The sequence below is a fragment of the Vipera berus genome, assembly GCF_964194415.1.
Source record: "Vipera berus genome assembly, chromosome: 2".
NCBI lineage: Eukaryota > Metazoa > Chordata > Lepidosauria > Squamata > Viperidae > Vipera > Vipera berus.
This window is the reverse complement of record NC_138203.1, coordinates 213,393,194-213,410,759: the sequence shown is the minus strand read 5'-3', so window position 1 is coordinate 213,410,759 and position 17,566 is coordinate 213,393,194. Positions and strand designations below refer to the sequence as shown.

At 42.4% G+C, this 17,566-nt stretch overlaps 1 protein-coding gene across 4 annotated transcripts in view; it reads left to right on the top strand.

The window, feature by feature from the left end:
- RNF145 (ring finger protein 145) overlaps positions 1 to 17,566 on the top strand; it is a 77,657-nt gene that overhangs the window by 40,107 nt on the left and 19,984 nt on the right. For all 4 annotated transcript variants that reach the window (XM_081319672.1, XM_081319673.1, XM_081319675.1 and 1 more), the window contains exon 5: positions 9,550 to 9,785. In XM_081319672.1, coding sequence (XP_081175798.1) covers positions 9,550 to 9,785 — 236 coding nt within the window. The remainder of the gene's footprint in view (positions 1 to 9,549; positions 9,786 to 17,566) is intronic.

Here is a 17,566-nt window from a genome sequence, read left to right as displayed (position 1 = left end):
TGAGGGATGGATAACGGTTTTGGAAAAAGTTTGCTCTATGGACAACTTTTCTATCTTCCCTTTGGGGCTAATTTTCTGCCATTCATTTATAAGCATGATTATTTGTTCAAAGAGAAGAAGTTGTTTATTGCAACTTTAAAATATTGTGGTCTCTTCTGTCTTTCATATACACTGCCAGTTAATATTTTACAGTTGTTAATTCTTTTGAGAGTATTCCCATATTTAATTTTTTTATTGAAAAGTTTTATAAAAAGTTACAATATTATCCCCTTCCCAACCCCCCCTAACCCCCCCTCCCCCACTTCCCAAAGCTGATTACAGGGTTACAAATATATAGTAATCATAATCTAACATTAATCAACTATATAAAAAACCAAATACATAATACACTTTAACCCGCCTTTAACATAATTACCAACACTCTAAAATACCCAACTTCTAAAAAAAAAAATTTAAATTATAACAATAACAATCTAAAATTTACTCATAAGCTAAATGGATCGTATTTAATTTTGATGAAAACATTTACATGTGGTTTTTTTTTTTAAAAAAAAAAATCCGATTATTCTTTTAGTCCCTTTGCTAACTAAACTAATTCCCAGGGTTTATTATGTAGATCACCGAGATAAGAGTCTCTCTGATTGGAAGAAACACTAGAAAAAAGAACCAGATGGAGAAGGCACAGGGAAAGTAGGAATGAGATCACAGCATAATGGTATTGTGCAACTCCCAATTTAAGATCAGTAGGAACTGTAGCTGTGTGGATATGAGGAAAGATTCATCCTAATCTTACTACAGAAGTTCATTTATTGGATCCAACTTGTTACATTTATTGTAAAACATCAATAATACTCAGAAGGTAAAATCTATAGTGTTTTGTTACATTTCTTTGGTTCCCAAGTAATACATTTTGAAAAGGAAGTAGGAGAAATCCCATCAGGCTTCTAACAGGAGACCAAAATGGAAGACGTTACAACACAAAAGTAGATGCTTAACATCTGGGCACAATCACACTGTTCATTCTTAACATCTGGGCACAATCACACTGTTCATTCCCATCCTGATTTGTTAAGCTATATTCTTTCTTTAAGGTCTATTGATTTTTAACCTTTTTAGCCTTATGAGCCTCAGCACACCTCATGATTGTTAAATTAATCATCACTTGTACAAGTAATATGGGAGAAGAACAGAGAATTTAAAAGTGCATTTTAATCATTACGTATCTCACAGCAAAATGGGGGTTGGATACTTGGAAGTTATCCAAAATCCAGAGAGATTAATAAACAAACTGGGAGACTTGTCAGGATGGAGGCAGCCAGCAGAGAAGCTGACTTCTAACTCAGCAACTGATATAACATTTTAGTAAGATGATATGTTTATGAGTAAGCCAGTGTTGCAATCATTCCAATCCATGCAGCTACTTTTAATGATCTTTTAATTTCCAACTGTTTTGAATATATAATGGGATCGTGCATGGCTCAGAAATGTTTTGAAATAAGTACTTTGGACCTATGCATGAGCACAATATTCTCTGTTGTTTTTTTTTACTAAAGCAGCCCTCTTTTTCAGACTTTGATACAGTTGCTTTAAGCATAGTTGGCTTCAACAATTCAATGCCTCAAAGGAACTGTAGCTTTGTTCATGCTTAATAGAAAGGTACTGTGCTCATATTAGAGCTAAAACATTTATTTAGATCATTTCCAAAGCAATTGCAGCAATAGAATGGAATGGAATAGAACGGAACCGAACAGAGCAGAGCTGGAAGGGACCTTGGAGGTCCTAGTCCAGCCCCCTGCTTGAGTAGGAGAACCTATACCATTTCAGACAAGTGGCTGTCTAGTCTCTTCTTAAAAACCTCCAGTGATGGAGCGCCCACAATTTCTGAAGGCAAGCTGTTCCATCGGTTAATTGTCCTCACTGTCAGGAAGTTTCTCCTTAATTCCAGGTTGCTTCTCTCTTTGGTCAGTTTCCAACCATTGATTCTTGTCTTGCCCTCTGGTGCTTTGGAGAATAGTTTGATGGCCTCTTCTTTGTGGACTGCTATCATGTCGCCCCCTATTTCTTCTTTTCATTAGACTAGCCAAACCCAAGTCCTGCAGCCATTCTTCATATGTTTTAGTTTCCAGTCTTTTGATCATTTTAATTGCTCTTCTCTGAACTTTGTCCAAGGTCTCAACATCTTTTTTGTAGTAGGGTGACCAAAATTGGTTGCAGTATTCCAGGTGTGGTCTTACTAGGGTTTTATAAAGCAGTACTAATAGTTCATGTGATCTTTTTTTTTATTGAAAAGTTTTTCAATACATTTTATCTTTAACAAAACAAAACCCCTCCCAACCCACCCAACCCGACCCAACCCTCCCTCCCTCCCCTTCCCCCCCCGACTTCCCAGAGCTAAATACAAGGTATAAAAGTAGAAACAATCATAATCTACCATATGCTAACAACGAGTTATTAAGTCTATCACACTTTAACTCTTATAAAATGACTACAAGCAATATAAATATCACATCAATACTTATTCAAATGCTAAATGAAACTTTTTAGTCCCATATTTATTCTGGATGTAATCAATCCATTTTTTCCACTCCACAATATATCTCTGTTGCGAATGGTCCTTGAAATACGCCGAAATCTTTGCCATTTCCGCCAGGTTGGAAACTTTTAGAGTCCATTCTTCTATAGTTGGCAGTTCTTCCTTCTTCCAATATTGCCCTACTAAAAGTCTTGCTGCCGTAATTAAATTCAACATCAACTTAGTGTCCACAACAGTAGTGTCAGTAATAGTGTGTGTTTTTTTTAAATAGTTCATGTGATCTTGATTCTATGCCTCTGTTTATACAACCCAGAACTGTATTACCTTTTTTGGCTGCTCCTGCACACTGCTGGTTCATAGTCAAGTGATTGTCCACTAGGACTCCACGTTCCCTCTCACAGTTACTGTTTTTAAGCCAGGTCTTGCCCAATTTGTACTTGTACCTTTGATTTTTTTCCCTGCCGTTTACAGTTAGGCAGAAATTCATTGGGTTGGATAGGGCCCATTGTTCAAGTTCGTCAAGATCTTTTTGAATCCTGAGTTTGTCTTCTGGATGGTTGGCTATTCTTGCCAGTTTAGTGTCATCTGCAAATTCGATGAGTTCCCCTTCTATTCCCTCATCTAAGTCATTAATGAAGATATTGAAGAGCACTGGGCCTAAGACGGAACCTTGTGGTACCCCACTGCTTATTTCTCTCCATGTGGATGTAGTGCCATTGTTTTAGATTCAAAACCAAATACATTTTCTCTTTCAGGCATATGATTTGAATTTGGGCTTTTCCAGATCTAAACTTATCTAGGACTAGCTGTAACCTGAGTACAGTTTGTCAGCCAGCTACAGATCCATCTGATGGTGTTGTGGTCTACTAAATGCCTTACTGAAATCTAAGTATACTATGTTCACAGCATTTCGCTGGTCTACTGATTTAGTCACTTTATCAAAGAATGAAATAAGATTGGTTTGGCATGATCTGTTTTTGACAAACCCCTGCTGGCTACTGGTTATACCGTATATACTTGAGCATAAGCCGACTCGAATATAAGCCGAGACCCCTAATTTTACCCCCCAAAAATGGAAAAAAAAAGTTATTGACTCGAGTATAAGCCGAGGCTGGAAAATGCAGCAGCTCACCTTATGCTCCTCTCCAGAGATCTTCCCTCAGCAGCGGCTGGCAAAGTAGCTCGCACGCGAAACAAGCCTGGCAGAGGAGCCGGAGCGGCGAGCAAAGACGCCCGCTCGGATCCTGCAAGGCCCCGGCCGAGACGCGCCCCCAGCAATGGAGCCGCTCCGGCTCCTCTGCCGGGCTTGTTTTGCATGTGAGCTACTTTGCCTGACGCTGCTGGGGTCGCGTCTCGGCCAGGGCCTTGCAGGATCCGGCCCGGGCGCCTCTGCTCGCCCTCAGCAGCACCTGGCCCGGAATCACATGCGAAACAAGCCCGGCAGAGGAGCCGGAGCGGCGAGCAGAGGCGCCAGGCCCAGATCCTGCAAGGCCCGGCCGAGACGCGCCCCCAGCAGCGGAGCTGCTCCGGCTCCTCTACCGGGCTTGTTTTGCATGTGAGCTACTTTGCCTGACGCTGCTGGGGTCGCGTCTCGGCCGGGGCCTTGCAGGATCCGGCCCGGGCGCCTCTGCTCGCCCTCAGCAGCACCTGGCCCGGAATCACATGCGAAACAAGCCCGGCAGAGGAGCCGGAGCGGCGAGCAGAGGCGCCCGGCCCAGATCCTGCAAGGCCCGGCCGAGACGCGCCCCCAGCAACGGAGCTGCTCCGGCTCCTCTGCCGGGCTTGTTTTGCATGTGAGCTACTTTGCCTGACGCTGCTGGGGTCGCGTCTCGGCCGGGGCCTTGCAGGATCCGGCCCGGGCGCCTCTGCTCACCCTCAGCAGCACCTGGCCCGGAATCACATGCGAAACAAGCCCGGCAGAGGAGCCGGAGCGGCGAGCAAAGACGCCCACCCGGATCCTGCAAGGCCCCGGCCGAGACGCGCCCCCAGCAACGGAGCCGCTCCGGCTCCTCTGCCGGGCTTGTTTTGCATGTGAGCTACTTTGCCTGACGCTGAGAAGACCCGCTTGGGCACTCGGGTTGGTGTCAGTCTCCGCAGGCCCTTCTCGTTTCCAGGAACGTCAAGCGCGCTTGGCTCCCCACCCCCACGGCAGGGCAGGGCAGGGCAGAGACTTGCTCGCCCTTCTGACGGCCCTGAAGAGAAACGAAGGGCTTGCAAACTCCCCGCGAGAAGCTGGGCGAAGTGCGCGGCTGGGCGAGTGTCTGCCTGCGCGCGTATTTACGAAAGAAATGCTCCGAGAGTTCTTCTTTCTCCGCCCCCTTGGGGGGAACTCTAGCTCGGGCTCGCTCGCGCGCAATTCTCTCTCTCTCTCTCCGCCGTGGCGATGGTGGGGCACCAAGGTAACCTGAGAACACGGCAGGGAAGAGCCATATTTAACTACCCTGTTCCCTGCTTTCCGTGTGGCAGACCCGTATGTGCCAGCTCTCGGGTCTCTGGGGACTGGCGGCTGATTAGGCTGGGCCTTTGGCCGTCCGCAGCTGAGGCGGCGGTGGCGGTGGCGGAATCTGATGCCGAGGCAGCGGGAAAGAGTTTCTCAAAAGCCCCGAGGGCTCCCGAGGAAGGCATTGGGGAGGAGGAGCTTTGCACCTTGGAGACATGATGGAGCCGCTGTGACGGTTACTCCAGAGAGAGTTGCACGAAGCCAAGGCGTCTCTCTTCCTCCTCCTCACCGTTTCCTTTGCTTTTCTTCGTGCTTTTTATTCCTCTGCGGAACTCTGCTGCTGGATTTTTCAGCGACTGCTGTAGCCGCGCTTCTCTTCTCGGCTCCGAAAATAGGGATTTCTACTCTCTTCTTGGTCACTTTGCTGGGATAAAATGCCATTTCTGGCTCTGGGTGTGTAAATTGAGAGGCAATCTGGATATAAATTCTAACTAGCACCCGAAGTTGAAGTCATTAGAGATGCGTCAGGCAAAGTAGCTCACATGCAAAGAAGCACGGCAGAGGAGCTCGCCGCTCCGGCTCCTCTGCCAAGAAGAGAGTAGAAATCCCTATTTTCGGAGCCGAGAAGAGAAGCGCGGCTACAGCAGTCGCTGAAAAATCCAGCAGCAGAGTTCCGCAGAGGAATAAAAAGCACGAAGAAAAGCAAAGGAAACGGTGAGGAGGAGGAAGAGAGACGCCTTGGCTTCGTGCAACTCTCTCTGGAGTAACCGTCACAGCGGCTCCATCGTGTCTCCAAGGTGCAAAGCTCCTCCTCCCCAATGCCTTCCTCGGGAGCCCTCGGGGCTTTTGAGAAACTCTTTCCCGCTGCCTCGGCATCAGATTCCGCCGCCGCCTCAGCTGCGGACGGCCGAAGGCCCAGCCTAATCAGCCGCCAGTCCCCAGAGACCCGAGAGCTGGCACATACGGGTCTGCCACACGGAAAGCAGGGAACAGGGTAGTTAAATATGGCTCTTCCCTGCCGCGTTCTCAGGTTACCTTGGCGCCCCACCATCGCCATGGCGGAGAGAGAGAGAGAGAGAGAGAATTGCGCGCGAGCGAGCCCGAGCTAGAGTTCCCCCCAAGGGGGCGGAGAAAGAAGAACTCTCGGAGCATTTCTTTCGTAAATACGCGCGCAGGCAGACACTCGCCCAGCCGCGCACTTCGCCCAGCTTCTCGCGGGGAGTTTGCAAGCCCTTCGTTTCTCTTCAGGGCCGTCAGAAGGGCGAGCAAGTCTCTGCCCTGCCCTGCCCTGCCCTGCCCTGCCGTGGGGGTGGGGAGCCAAGCGCACTTGACGTTCCTGGAAACGAGAAGGGCCTGCAGAGACTGACACCAACCCGAGTGCCCAAGCGGGTCTTCTCAGCGTCAGGCAAAGTAGCTCACATGCAAAACAAGCCCGGCAGAGGAGCCGGAGCGGCTCCGTTGCTGGGGGCGCGTCTCGGCCGGGGCCTTGCAGGATCCGGGTGGGCGTCTTTGCTCGCCGCTCCGGCTCCTCTGCCGGGCTTGTTTCGCATGTGATTCCGGGCCAGGTGCTGCTGAGGGCGAGCAGAGGCGCCCGGGCCGGATCCTGCAAGGCCCCGGCCGAGACGCGACCCCAGCAGCGTCAGGCAAAGTAGCTCGGCCGTGCGCAAGTCCTCGGTAAGTTCTTTTTTTTGTTGTTCACTGGAGTATAAGCCGAAGTGGATTTTTCAGCCCAAAAAGTGGGCTGAAAAATTCGGCTTATACTCAAGTATATACGGTAACTTTGTTTGCTGCTAGTTGTTCGCAGATCTGGTTTTTTTATTATCTTTTCCAGGATCTTCCCAGATATTAATGTTAGACTGATTGTCTGTATTGTACCAGTTTATAACACATAGCAAAGTGCTACATGTTCTCCATTTATAAAAACAAACATTTTGTAGAAAAGATACACAAATTCTCCATTTACATATAGTTATACATAGTTTTTTCTCAGAGTACTTAAAGCTTGAGCAAAGATTGAACAAGAGAGTCACTGTGGTATAGTAGTCAAGGTTACAGCTAGTCCTAGATAAGATTAGATCTGGGAAAGCCCAAATTCAAATCAATTATACATATGCCTGAAAGAGAAAATGTGTTTTATTTTGAATCTAAAACAAACAAGTTGTTAAATTTGTTAAACTCCAAAGGTTTTGCCAATCTGTTCTGAGTTATTTTATGGGGCAAGGCTTCAGTGTCTTAACCTCTCACTTCTACTTAGCCCATCGTGTCATGAAATCTCTAGTGAGCCACTCACCCACTTGATCTTCCCAGATCTTCCCCCAACTGCTGCCAATCTCAGTAATCTTCCTGGTCTCCTCCTCCTCTGCACTTCTCTTTGGTAACAACCTCATTTTAATCTGTGTTCAGAACAAAGCAGTCTCGTTTCATTCCATACTCAGACCTTCGTTCAGTTCAGGCACGAACCATTTAAAATCAGCTGTTCTGTACATGAACCAGTTTGTACATCCCTTAAATTTAGTCTCAGGCCTGGAAACACACCCAGGTGACTTTTAGTGCACACACACTTTGTCCAAGTTACCCGAAAGGAAAGTTGCTGGGATACATTGGTGGTGAATTCACTGAATACATTGCCTTGAGCTCCTGGAAAGAAAGCAGAATGTAGATTTAACAGTGATATAAAAGAATGGTATAAATAAGATAATTTACCAAATACAGTGTAAGATAAAAACTGCAGTAATGGAGGTGATAACATCATCATCATCATAAGACTTGTTTGTTGATGAAAATATCAAATAAAGGCTTGGTTCTGATGTTTGGCTTTTGTATTACTGTATCTACACAATTTCAACTCTTTATCTACAGCCTGATCTTGTTTGTTTGTTTATATCCCACCTTTCTTTTTATAAACAATTCAAAGCAGCGAGCATATGTAACAGTACTTCCTCCTATTCTCATTACAACAACTTTGCGATGTGGGTTGAGGTGAGAGAGAACGACCGGTCCAAGGTCATCCAAATGGCTTTTATGACTAAGGTGGGACTTGAATTCAGAGTCTCCCAGTTTCTAGCCTCGTGCCTGAACCACTTTACAAGGTCAATTCTTGCATTAGACATCAGGAGCATGAAATACACATTTGCTTACTCATTAGGAAAGTCTATTGATCAATATTCAAAATTGATTTTGTTTAAATTTAAGATTGTACATGAAAATTACAGTTGCAAGTAACCTGATTTTTGCACTGGTGAAGGCAGAATTGTCTTTGTTTTAATGAAACAGTGTTTACTGAGTCAATAGGGTTAAGTTTGAACCTGTCTTAGGAAGGGTGTGTTTCTGTTAATTATCCTCACTGCATTTTTTGCAAACATGTCATTGCTTCTCTAAACACTGGAAAGATGAAGTCAGGCAGAATCAATTAAATAGTTTCTTTGATGGTCAAAACTTGGTGAAGAGTTAATATGTAGCCAGTGACTTGTAAGGAAATATAAACATTTTAAAAGGGAAAAAAAACAATGGTTGTTTTATACTGTATTAGGCAATTTGGATCTCAAGTGTGCTTTTATTACTCCTAAGTATCACATCTTAGAGCAAGAGTTACTAGTGCAGTTTAAGGGTGCTCAGCATTTATGGATTGTAGTAAGAAATTTATCAAGAATGCAGTGTACTTGCGACCTCATCATGCACTTTTCAAGATAATGTTCACACACTCTTCCGTGGTATACCCATGATCTTGGAAGTTATTGAAGATGTTATTTGAAGTACTCTATATTCATAGATGTATGAGTAATAAATACATTGTTCCCGTCTGGTCTTTTTTTATAACACTGTTGCAATATTCATGATTATAAGTTGATTTTGTTTATATAAAATTACCCTTCAAGGAAATTTTTCCACAAGTTGTTTAAAAATGATGCTCTAAGCCAAGTGTATGAGGAACTAATTGTTTTCAAATTTTGGGACCGCTTTAATTCAGAAAGAATGGAGCTTAAATATTAATATTTTTTTTAAAAAAGAGGCACATATAGGATTATGTTTCATTGCCAAGAGTTAACATTCAGTTGTTTTTTATATTTATATGCATATTTTGAAAGTGACTATTGTTCATAAATGCAGTTTCTGCAGATTTCTGAGAATGGGCTACTGGAATTGGGCAGTGAAGATCCAACTAACAGCTGCATGCTTTCCCATGATTATTTTACAAAATAAAAACTTATGCGATTTTTAAAAATCCGTATGAGACCTTTATTTCAGTGGCATAAAAAGTAGTCTCCTTTGAGTCAAACTTGACTTCTGGTGATTTCACAGAAGGGTCATGTGATTTTCACAGCAAGAGTAAGGAGGTAGTTTGCCATTACCTTCTTCAAGGATATATAAATGATATTCCTCTTTTAAAAAAATAAATGGCCAAACTCATAAATACTCATATAAGTTACGGGTCATTGTTAAATGAGAGGGACAATCAAAGATGTGATACTATTGGTTGGATTTTCAGGGATAGAGAGGAAAAAGAGTTATAATGACAAACTTTTTTTTTTGGTAAAGTGATAGGATTTAACTGTTTGGTGTTCTTAATCCTTGGCAGGTCAGCTGGTGGTCTGCACCCTTTGTTCTTGTGTCATGAAAACCAAGCAGATCTGGCTCTTCTCTGCTCACATGCTCCCTCTGCTGGCCCGGCTTTGCTTAGTTCCTCTGGAAACTATTCTCATCATCAACAAATTTGCAATGGTGTTCACTGGCTTGGAAGTCCTCTATTTCCTGGCGTCGAACCTTTTGGTGCCAATTAATTTAGCAAAGTCTGCCTATAGAGAACTTGTCCAGGTAAGAGCTATTTTGTAAACAGTACTGATGGTATATATTTTTTAAAAAAAACAAAAACTGACCACTGCAAATTATTCTGTTTTTTTTTCTGTGGGTACAAGATAAATATAGGTAGTCCTCGAATTAGGAGCACAGTTGGGATCAGAATTTTCATTGCTAAGCAAGCCGCAGAAAGTCAACACACGTGAAAGGCTGAGAGGTCCTGATAATACCCCTGGACGAGTACTTAAGGAGTGTCCGTAAGGATGTCTTACAGACATCTTCAATCTTTCGTTGCATCAGGCTGTGTGTTCCATAGTGTTTTAAGACTGCAATCATTGTACCAGTGCCCCCCCCCAAAAAATCTATAATTACATGCCTTAATGATTACCGTCTAGTTGCACTCACTTCCATTATGATGATGCGTTTTGAGAGAGAACAACAATAACAATAATAATAAAAGTTAGAAGGAACCTTGGAGGTCATCTAGTCCAACTTCCTGCTCAGGCAGGAAACCCTATCCTATACCATTTCAGAGAAATGGCTGTCCAGTCTCTTGGTAAAGGACTGTATTGTTTCATGCTTTCCCTCTACATTTGACTCATTACAGTTTGCCTATTGGAAGAACCGCTCTATGATGCACTTTCCTGTGTGCTTCATCTTAGCTTGGCGCACCTAGAGGAGAAGAATACTCATGTGCAAATGCTCTGTTGATTTTAGTTCAGTGTTCAACACAATCATCCCTCAGCATCTGGTGAACAAACTGGGCCTATTAGATTTTAATACTCCTTTATGCAACTGGATACTTGATTTCCTTATTGATAGGCCCCAGTTTGTGCGAGTTGAGAGAAAAACTTCCAGTTCCATCTCCTTGAGTATGGGTTCCCCATACTATCTTGAGACCGTAACTGTTCACCTTGCTGACCCATGACTGCTATGCCAGGTCTGCTACGAATCATATTGTGAAGTATGCAGGTCACACGGCAGTGGTGCAGTAAAAATAACCTGGTTCTGAATGTTAATAAAACAAGATCGTTGTTGATTTTAGAAAGAGCTCGCATAGTCATGTTCCACTTTGTATCAAGGCTGCAGCTGTGGAAGTGGTCAACATTATTACGTGTCTGAGGGTGCAGATAACTAACAATCTGCCTTGGTTTCTTCATACATCATCTTTAGTGAAGCTTGCAAACCAGCATCTGCATTTCCTGCAGGTGAGGAGAGCACCTCTTTATCCTTCTGTCCTGGCCACTTTTTTAAAAAATATATTTTATTACTTTTTTACAATAATAATATTTAGTGCTTAGTAAACAATGTGTTGTCTGGGCTCATATATTTAACAACAATCAATAATAGTTAATTTCTATGATTCTATAATCAACATACTAGCCAATGATACATTTCCTTGATCTTCTCTTCTTCCAATAGTATTTTCCTTTTGCTAACATTCAGGATACTGCTACTCAAGGCCTTGTTAGAGACCCCACACACCCACTTCATGGTCTGTTTCTGCTTCTCCCCCTGGGAGGAGGTTTCGAAGTATGTTTAGTAGGACTACTAGATTCTGCAACAGCTCCTTATGCCATCCTTATTGTAAATTTGCAGGATTCTTTTTTCTCGCCATGTATATGTGTACACCCGAACTAGACAGTGTTGTTTCTCTGTATTATATATGTGTGTGTATGTGATCATATGCATACACTTTTGTCATATTTATGTAGTGTATATTGGAGGTGGTTACCCTTTGAGAGCTGAATGCAATGAAATTTCATTTTAATATATGCTGATTAGTGTACATTTAAAATGACAGTTTATTTTATTCTATTCTATTCTGGTTGTAAAGTGACTCATGCCCTTCTTTGTGACTGTTGTTAAGTGAATCACTACAGTTGTTAAGTAAGTCATGTGGTTGTTAAGCAAATCCAACTTCCCACATTGACTGCTTGTGGGATACTGGCTGGGGAAGTTGCAAATGGTGGTCACATGACCCCATATCGCTGCAATGGTCGTAAATGCAAGCTGGTTGCCAAGTACCCAAATTTTGATCGTATGACTGGGAATGCTGTGACGGTCGTAAGTTGAGGACCAGTTGTAAATCACTTTTTTCAGTGCCAATTGTAACTTCAAATGGTTGCTAAATGAATGGTTGTAAGATGAGGATTACCTTATTTCATATGACTTTCTAGGTAATGAGTGAAAAACCTGGTAATAATGTTTGGTGTGTAATTGGGAATTTTAAGGAAAAACATATTAGAAAATATTGTCTTGGCCATGAGCAGTAGAAGACATTTTAAAGTGGGAATTTTTATTTACTGCTGCCATTTAAATGTATTTTGAATATCAATTGATAAAGCTCTTGGATTTTTCATGAGACAAACAGTATTGATGCAGAAGAATGGAAATATTTTGGAATAAAATAAATCTTTTGTATATTTGCTTTTGTTTTTTAAGTGCTGGAATACAAGTGAGACAGGTCTAAAAGAGCTAACCTTCGTTTGGAAAATGCATTGAAGCTACATCCTATATCAAGCTTTATTGATTGGTGTAATTAGTTATTAAATTATGAGCAAAGCGTCATGGACTTTAGGCTGAACTGTTGTGATGTAATGACCTCAGTGCCTGCAACTCTTCTTTAAATATTTTTTATTCCATCCTTATTATTTTTTATAAATAACTCAAAGCGGCAAACATATGTAATACTCCTTCCTCTATTTTCCCTACAACCCAGTGAATTAAGAGAGTGACTGGCTCACAGTCCTCCAGCCAGCATTAATGCTTAAATTGGGACTAGAACTTAGTTTCCTTGTTTCTAGCTTTGTCCCCTAACCACTAGATCAAAATTTTCTGCCCTCCTGACTTTTGTTGATTTATCCTGTACAATTTCATCTACAAACAGTACATTTTGACACCGTTCCAAGATTCTAAATCATGATTTTCTTTCTCTTTTCTAAATGTTGCTTCTTATGTGTTTGTAATAAATCCTTTGGATTCACAAATACTATGACTCCTTAAGTTGTGAAGTTAATGAACCATTGAAATAACTAATTATGCTGTTGCAATCTCAAATGCAGCTGTAGAATTGAAGACATATAAATAACCATCAGCTTGTTAATTAACAAGATGGTCTGCTCTTTTTCAAAATAGCAATCTTGTAATTCCATTTTCTTCCTGTGTAGCTGAGGGCAGGGGTCCTCAACCCCCGGTCCGTGGACCAGCACCGGGCTGTGGCATGCCAGAAACTGGGCCTCCCAAACAAGCAAAGCCCCATCAGCAGGATGCAGGCAGTACATGAAATTATGCCCCCTCCTGTGTGCAGAAAAACCTCTCTCCACGTAACTGGTCCCTGGTGCTCAAAAGGTTGGGGACCTCTGGCTTAGGGAGAATTCAATGCGCAATAGTTATAAAAGCTGTTTCAACTAGCTAGTTTATTCCATGAAGAACATGTTTCTGTCTGAAATATTTCAAGTAGCCCATCCCTAGAATCTTTGCAACTAAAATTTCTATCATCTCTAGGGGGGGAAAAAAAGACTGACCTGAAGGGTGATTAATATCAATTAATGGGACGCTAAACATGTAACTAATTCTACATTGGGAACCAGTAACACTTAAGGATTGAAGAATGGGAGTGTTTTATTTTGCATTTTTAACATTTTTTGCATAAAGTAGTATGAAGCTGCAGCGTATTTCCTTTTTCTGAAGCTCAAACTGGCATGTTTGGTTGTCCATCTTTCCTTTTATTCTCATTAGAAATCTTCTAAGTTAGGTTTGGCCACAATTTGGCAACTAGTCCCAAATAATTTGCTGAATGGAGATGTGAACCTGGGTCTACAGTTCAAAACATTTTGACCAAAACAATTAGTCTGTGTTGCTTGAAGCTAAGGAAACTGCATAAAAATATTGGAAGATGAGTTCTTGGTTTGCCTGTGTATCCATTTTCTCTCTCTGATGACATAAAAGTTGGAAAGTCTCCATTACAGATCTTAACCGTAGCTAGATCTGCTATCAGTACCATGAGGATGTGTATAAATTACCTAAATCCTAACCATGCTGTATAAGGATTAGATGCCACTTAATTGGAGCACTGACACATGCTTTCATGCTGTGGGCAACTTTTTCCTACTTCTTTGCATGCAGACTGGGCTGCCAATAGGACAGAATCCTTAATAAGCAGCAGCTTCCCTGGAATTCTTCCAAATAGCCTAAGAGAAGAAACAATATCCAACTATTTTCTGTGTACAGATTTCTTGTCTTCCTTTTCTGTGTATGTCATTGCCTCCTTAGGTTTGTTCCTTAAGTTTCATCCTTTGAACTGTGAATGCTCCAACACTGGAAGTTTTTAAGAAGAGACTGGACAGCCATTTGTCTGAAATGGTATAGGGTTTCCTGCCTGAGCAGGGGGTTGGACTAGATGACCTCCAAGGTCCCTTCCAACTTTACTATTATGATTTAGAAGTTACCTGATTATGTCCTCATTGTCGCATGCACAATGGTCAGGACACAAAGGCAGCTTACGTTGGCATTTTACAAAACAGCTATTGCATCTGTAGAATTGGATCTATTTCATTTTTTCCCTTTCCTATGAAGATCTGAAGGTAGAGTATGTGGCATACTTCTTCCATCCCATTCCCCAAAAATAGCTGATTTTCAGAACCCCAAAAAAGTTAAGAGTACCCTAGGGAGGGAACTTTGCAACCATTGAGAAATGCCAACTCTGTTACAGTTAAGGATCAGTGCTCATACTAACATTTTACCAACTTTCTTTGTAAATTATATTATTACGCAGAATATTTAAGCTATTTAGAAGATACCCATGTCATGCAATTTTTGCAGGAGAGGTGCTAATAAAAAATAAACAGTGTTTGAGAACAACAGGGTACAGTATAGAACAGAACAAAAGAAGAGTATTATATAAAGTAACATAATTGCCACAGAGTTAATTATCCCCCAATTGCATTTCAAGCAATTGGTACGCAATCTAATGTAATTATAGCTCAGTGATTTTCTGTTAAGATTCTAATCTTGCATAATCACTAGTTAGGAATAGCAACTTTTGTTAATAGCTCATTGTAATCACAATCTTATTTCTCCTAAAAAAAGAAAGTGCATGCTCTGTGATGCTTAAAAAAAATAATCTAAAAGTTCCTACTGAAATTGAAGGTTTTTATTACACAAAGCCAGGCTGACAATTGACTCATCTTACACAAAGTTGATCCAGTTTATACTGAGCTTGAAAGGGCTATCGGGAGATGAAGATGTGCAGGAGAGTCAATTTTGTTTTGCAGGTACCTCTCCAGGGGATTTCAGTTCTAAAACCACATTTCTTGGAGGGGAAAAAGTAAAGGCAGAACTAGTTGCAAAGTTTAGCCCATTTCTGGGTGCAAATTACATTCCTTGCAGTTCTCTTTGATGAGCTTCCATGGATTTCTTAACCTGTTCCTTTGTCAAGGAGTCTTGGGAAAGGACACTGCAAATGTCTTCCGCACTATTTAAGAGAAATGGCTGGAGCAGGCTTGGCCCAGAGCATGGGTAGAATTCTGTGAATTTTGGAAATAAAACTTTCCATTTTAAATATTCCCTCCTCAAAAATCCTTTCCCCAAACTGAAGTCAAATAGCAATAGCAACTGAACGCTTTTTAGACGTTTTTGGATGTTAGATGTTCAGTGCTGCAGCCACAATGCCTGCCCCCAGAGGCTTTTCTAGGAGCCAAGTAGACTCTTGTATGCTCAGCACTGCTGTAATTAAACTGGAAGCCACACAGATTTTAGGGGAAAGTGTCTCCTCCCCAGCTCAATTAGTCATTGGGATCACACTTCATTTTCCCCGTGTTTGCTTTTCTATCCCACATTAATCCCCTGCAGCGATTCTTCCTTTGAGAAAATCAATCCCCAGTGCATCTACCTGGACATGCTGTCCTTTAGGAAAACTTCATTTTCATTTCATTCATTCAATTTGCTGTCCGAAAATGCAGAAAGGAAAACAAAAATATTTTTTTATCTATTCTTTAAAAGCTCACAAGGGAAAAAGCAAGCAGGCAGAATGTTTCTCTTGCTAGATCAGAATTTGGTTCCTGATATTAGAAGCAGGAAAGCAAAATTTGGCTACTGACAGTATTGCTCTGCCAAAAATTCTATATCCTGGGCAATCTGCAAAAAGGGTTGCAATGTTCCTGATTCTACTATCTATAGAAGAGACAGTATAGTCTCTGCTGCAGCTAGGTGAGAGTTGCACTTTATTTAGGGCTGTGAGGTGCCAAGTCATCACATGGGTCTTAATAATAAACAGAATCGTCATGCACACATCAGTGTCTGCACCATGAACTGTTAATTAAATAGCAATAGCAGCAATATAGCATAAAGAGTGGGAGGATGTAGTGATTCATATTTATGTCACCAACTTCTTTTAAGCTTGAGTTCATGATTTGTCAGCAGAAATGTAGCAAACAATAGTATGTGAGTTATGTGTGTGTGCATACTTTAGCTTCTAAGGCAGCATTTTTTTAAAATTTATTTTTATTCTGCCTTTATTATTTTTATAAATAATCCAAAGTGGTGAACATATGCAATGCATCTTCCTCCTCCTATTTTCCCCATAACAACAACCTTGTGAGGTGGATTAAGTTGAGAGAGAGTGACTGGCCCAAAATCATCCAGCCAGTTTTCATGCCTAAAGCCGGATTAGAATTCATAGTCTCCTGATCTCTAGCCTGGTGCCTTAACCACTAGACCAGGGGTCTTCAAACTTGGCCCTTTTATGACTTATGGACTTCAACTACCAGAATTCCTCAGCCAGGCATGCTAGCTGAGGAATTCTGGGAGTTGAAGTCCACAAGTCATAAAAATTTGAAGATCCCTGCACTAGACCAAACTCACTCTCACTATGCATGTAGTGAGATGAAGCCGATTTTCTGGAACCATTTCAGTTGTGATTTAGTCTACATGGTGCTAAGACTCTAAGATTTCCTTAGTACAGGGCTTTGGTACGGGTATCACCTGTGGTACATTGGCACCTGGAAGGTGGTACACGACCATCCTACAAAAGTGGTAGCGGGGGAAGGGAATGAGCTGAACCGGTGGCAGCACTGCACAAGCCTGAGCGAGAGATGGCTGGAGCTGCAGGGCTGTCAGGGCTCAGCAGAAGCGCCAGGATCAGCACTTCTTCGGGGCTGTCAGGGCTCAGCGGAAGTGTCAGGATCCAGCTGGAGCTTGGCGCTGATCCTGGCACTTATGCTGAGCCCAGAAGAAGCGCCGATCAGCTAGAATGTTGCAGCATCTCCAGGGACTTGTGGTTTACAGTCAGATGCTCGGCAACTGATTCATATTTATGACGGTCACAGTGTCCCAGGGTCATGTGAAATGACCAAAACCTGCTGCAACCACCCAGCAGAGGGGGGGGGGGAATAAAAACCAAACACCCCACCCCTGCTGCCAATCCTCAACAGAAATGCTCACAACATTGAAAACCTCAGACAGGAGGAAGAGCGCCGCCGGGCGGGCAGGCAGGTGTCTTGCTCGGCTGTGGCTTGGAGGGCACTTTTTCAGTGCCATTGTGATTTTGAACAGTCACTAAGCAAACTGTTGTAAGTCGAGGACTACCTGTACTTCATCACTTTTTTCCTTCTTTTTTTTTTGGTCAAGTTTTTGACACCTTGCTAGGTGACTGGTGGTACTCGGATGTTGCCATATCCTAAAAGTGGTACAATGGGTGAAAAGGTTGAAAAGCCCTGCCTTAGTAGATAACCATCACAGGAGATTGGTAGGCTGTGCAACCTTACTGATTCCCTTGGATTTCTTGCCAGCTTGTGATA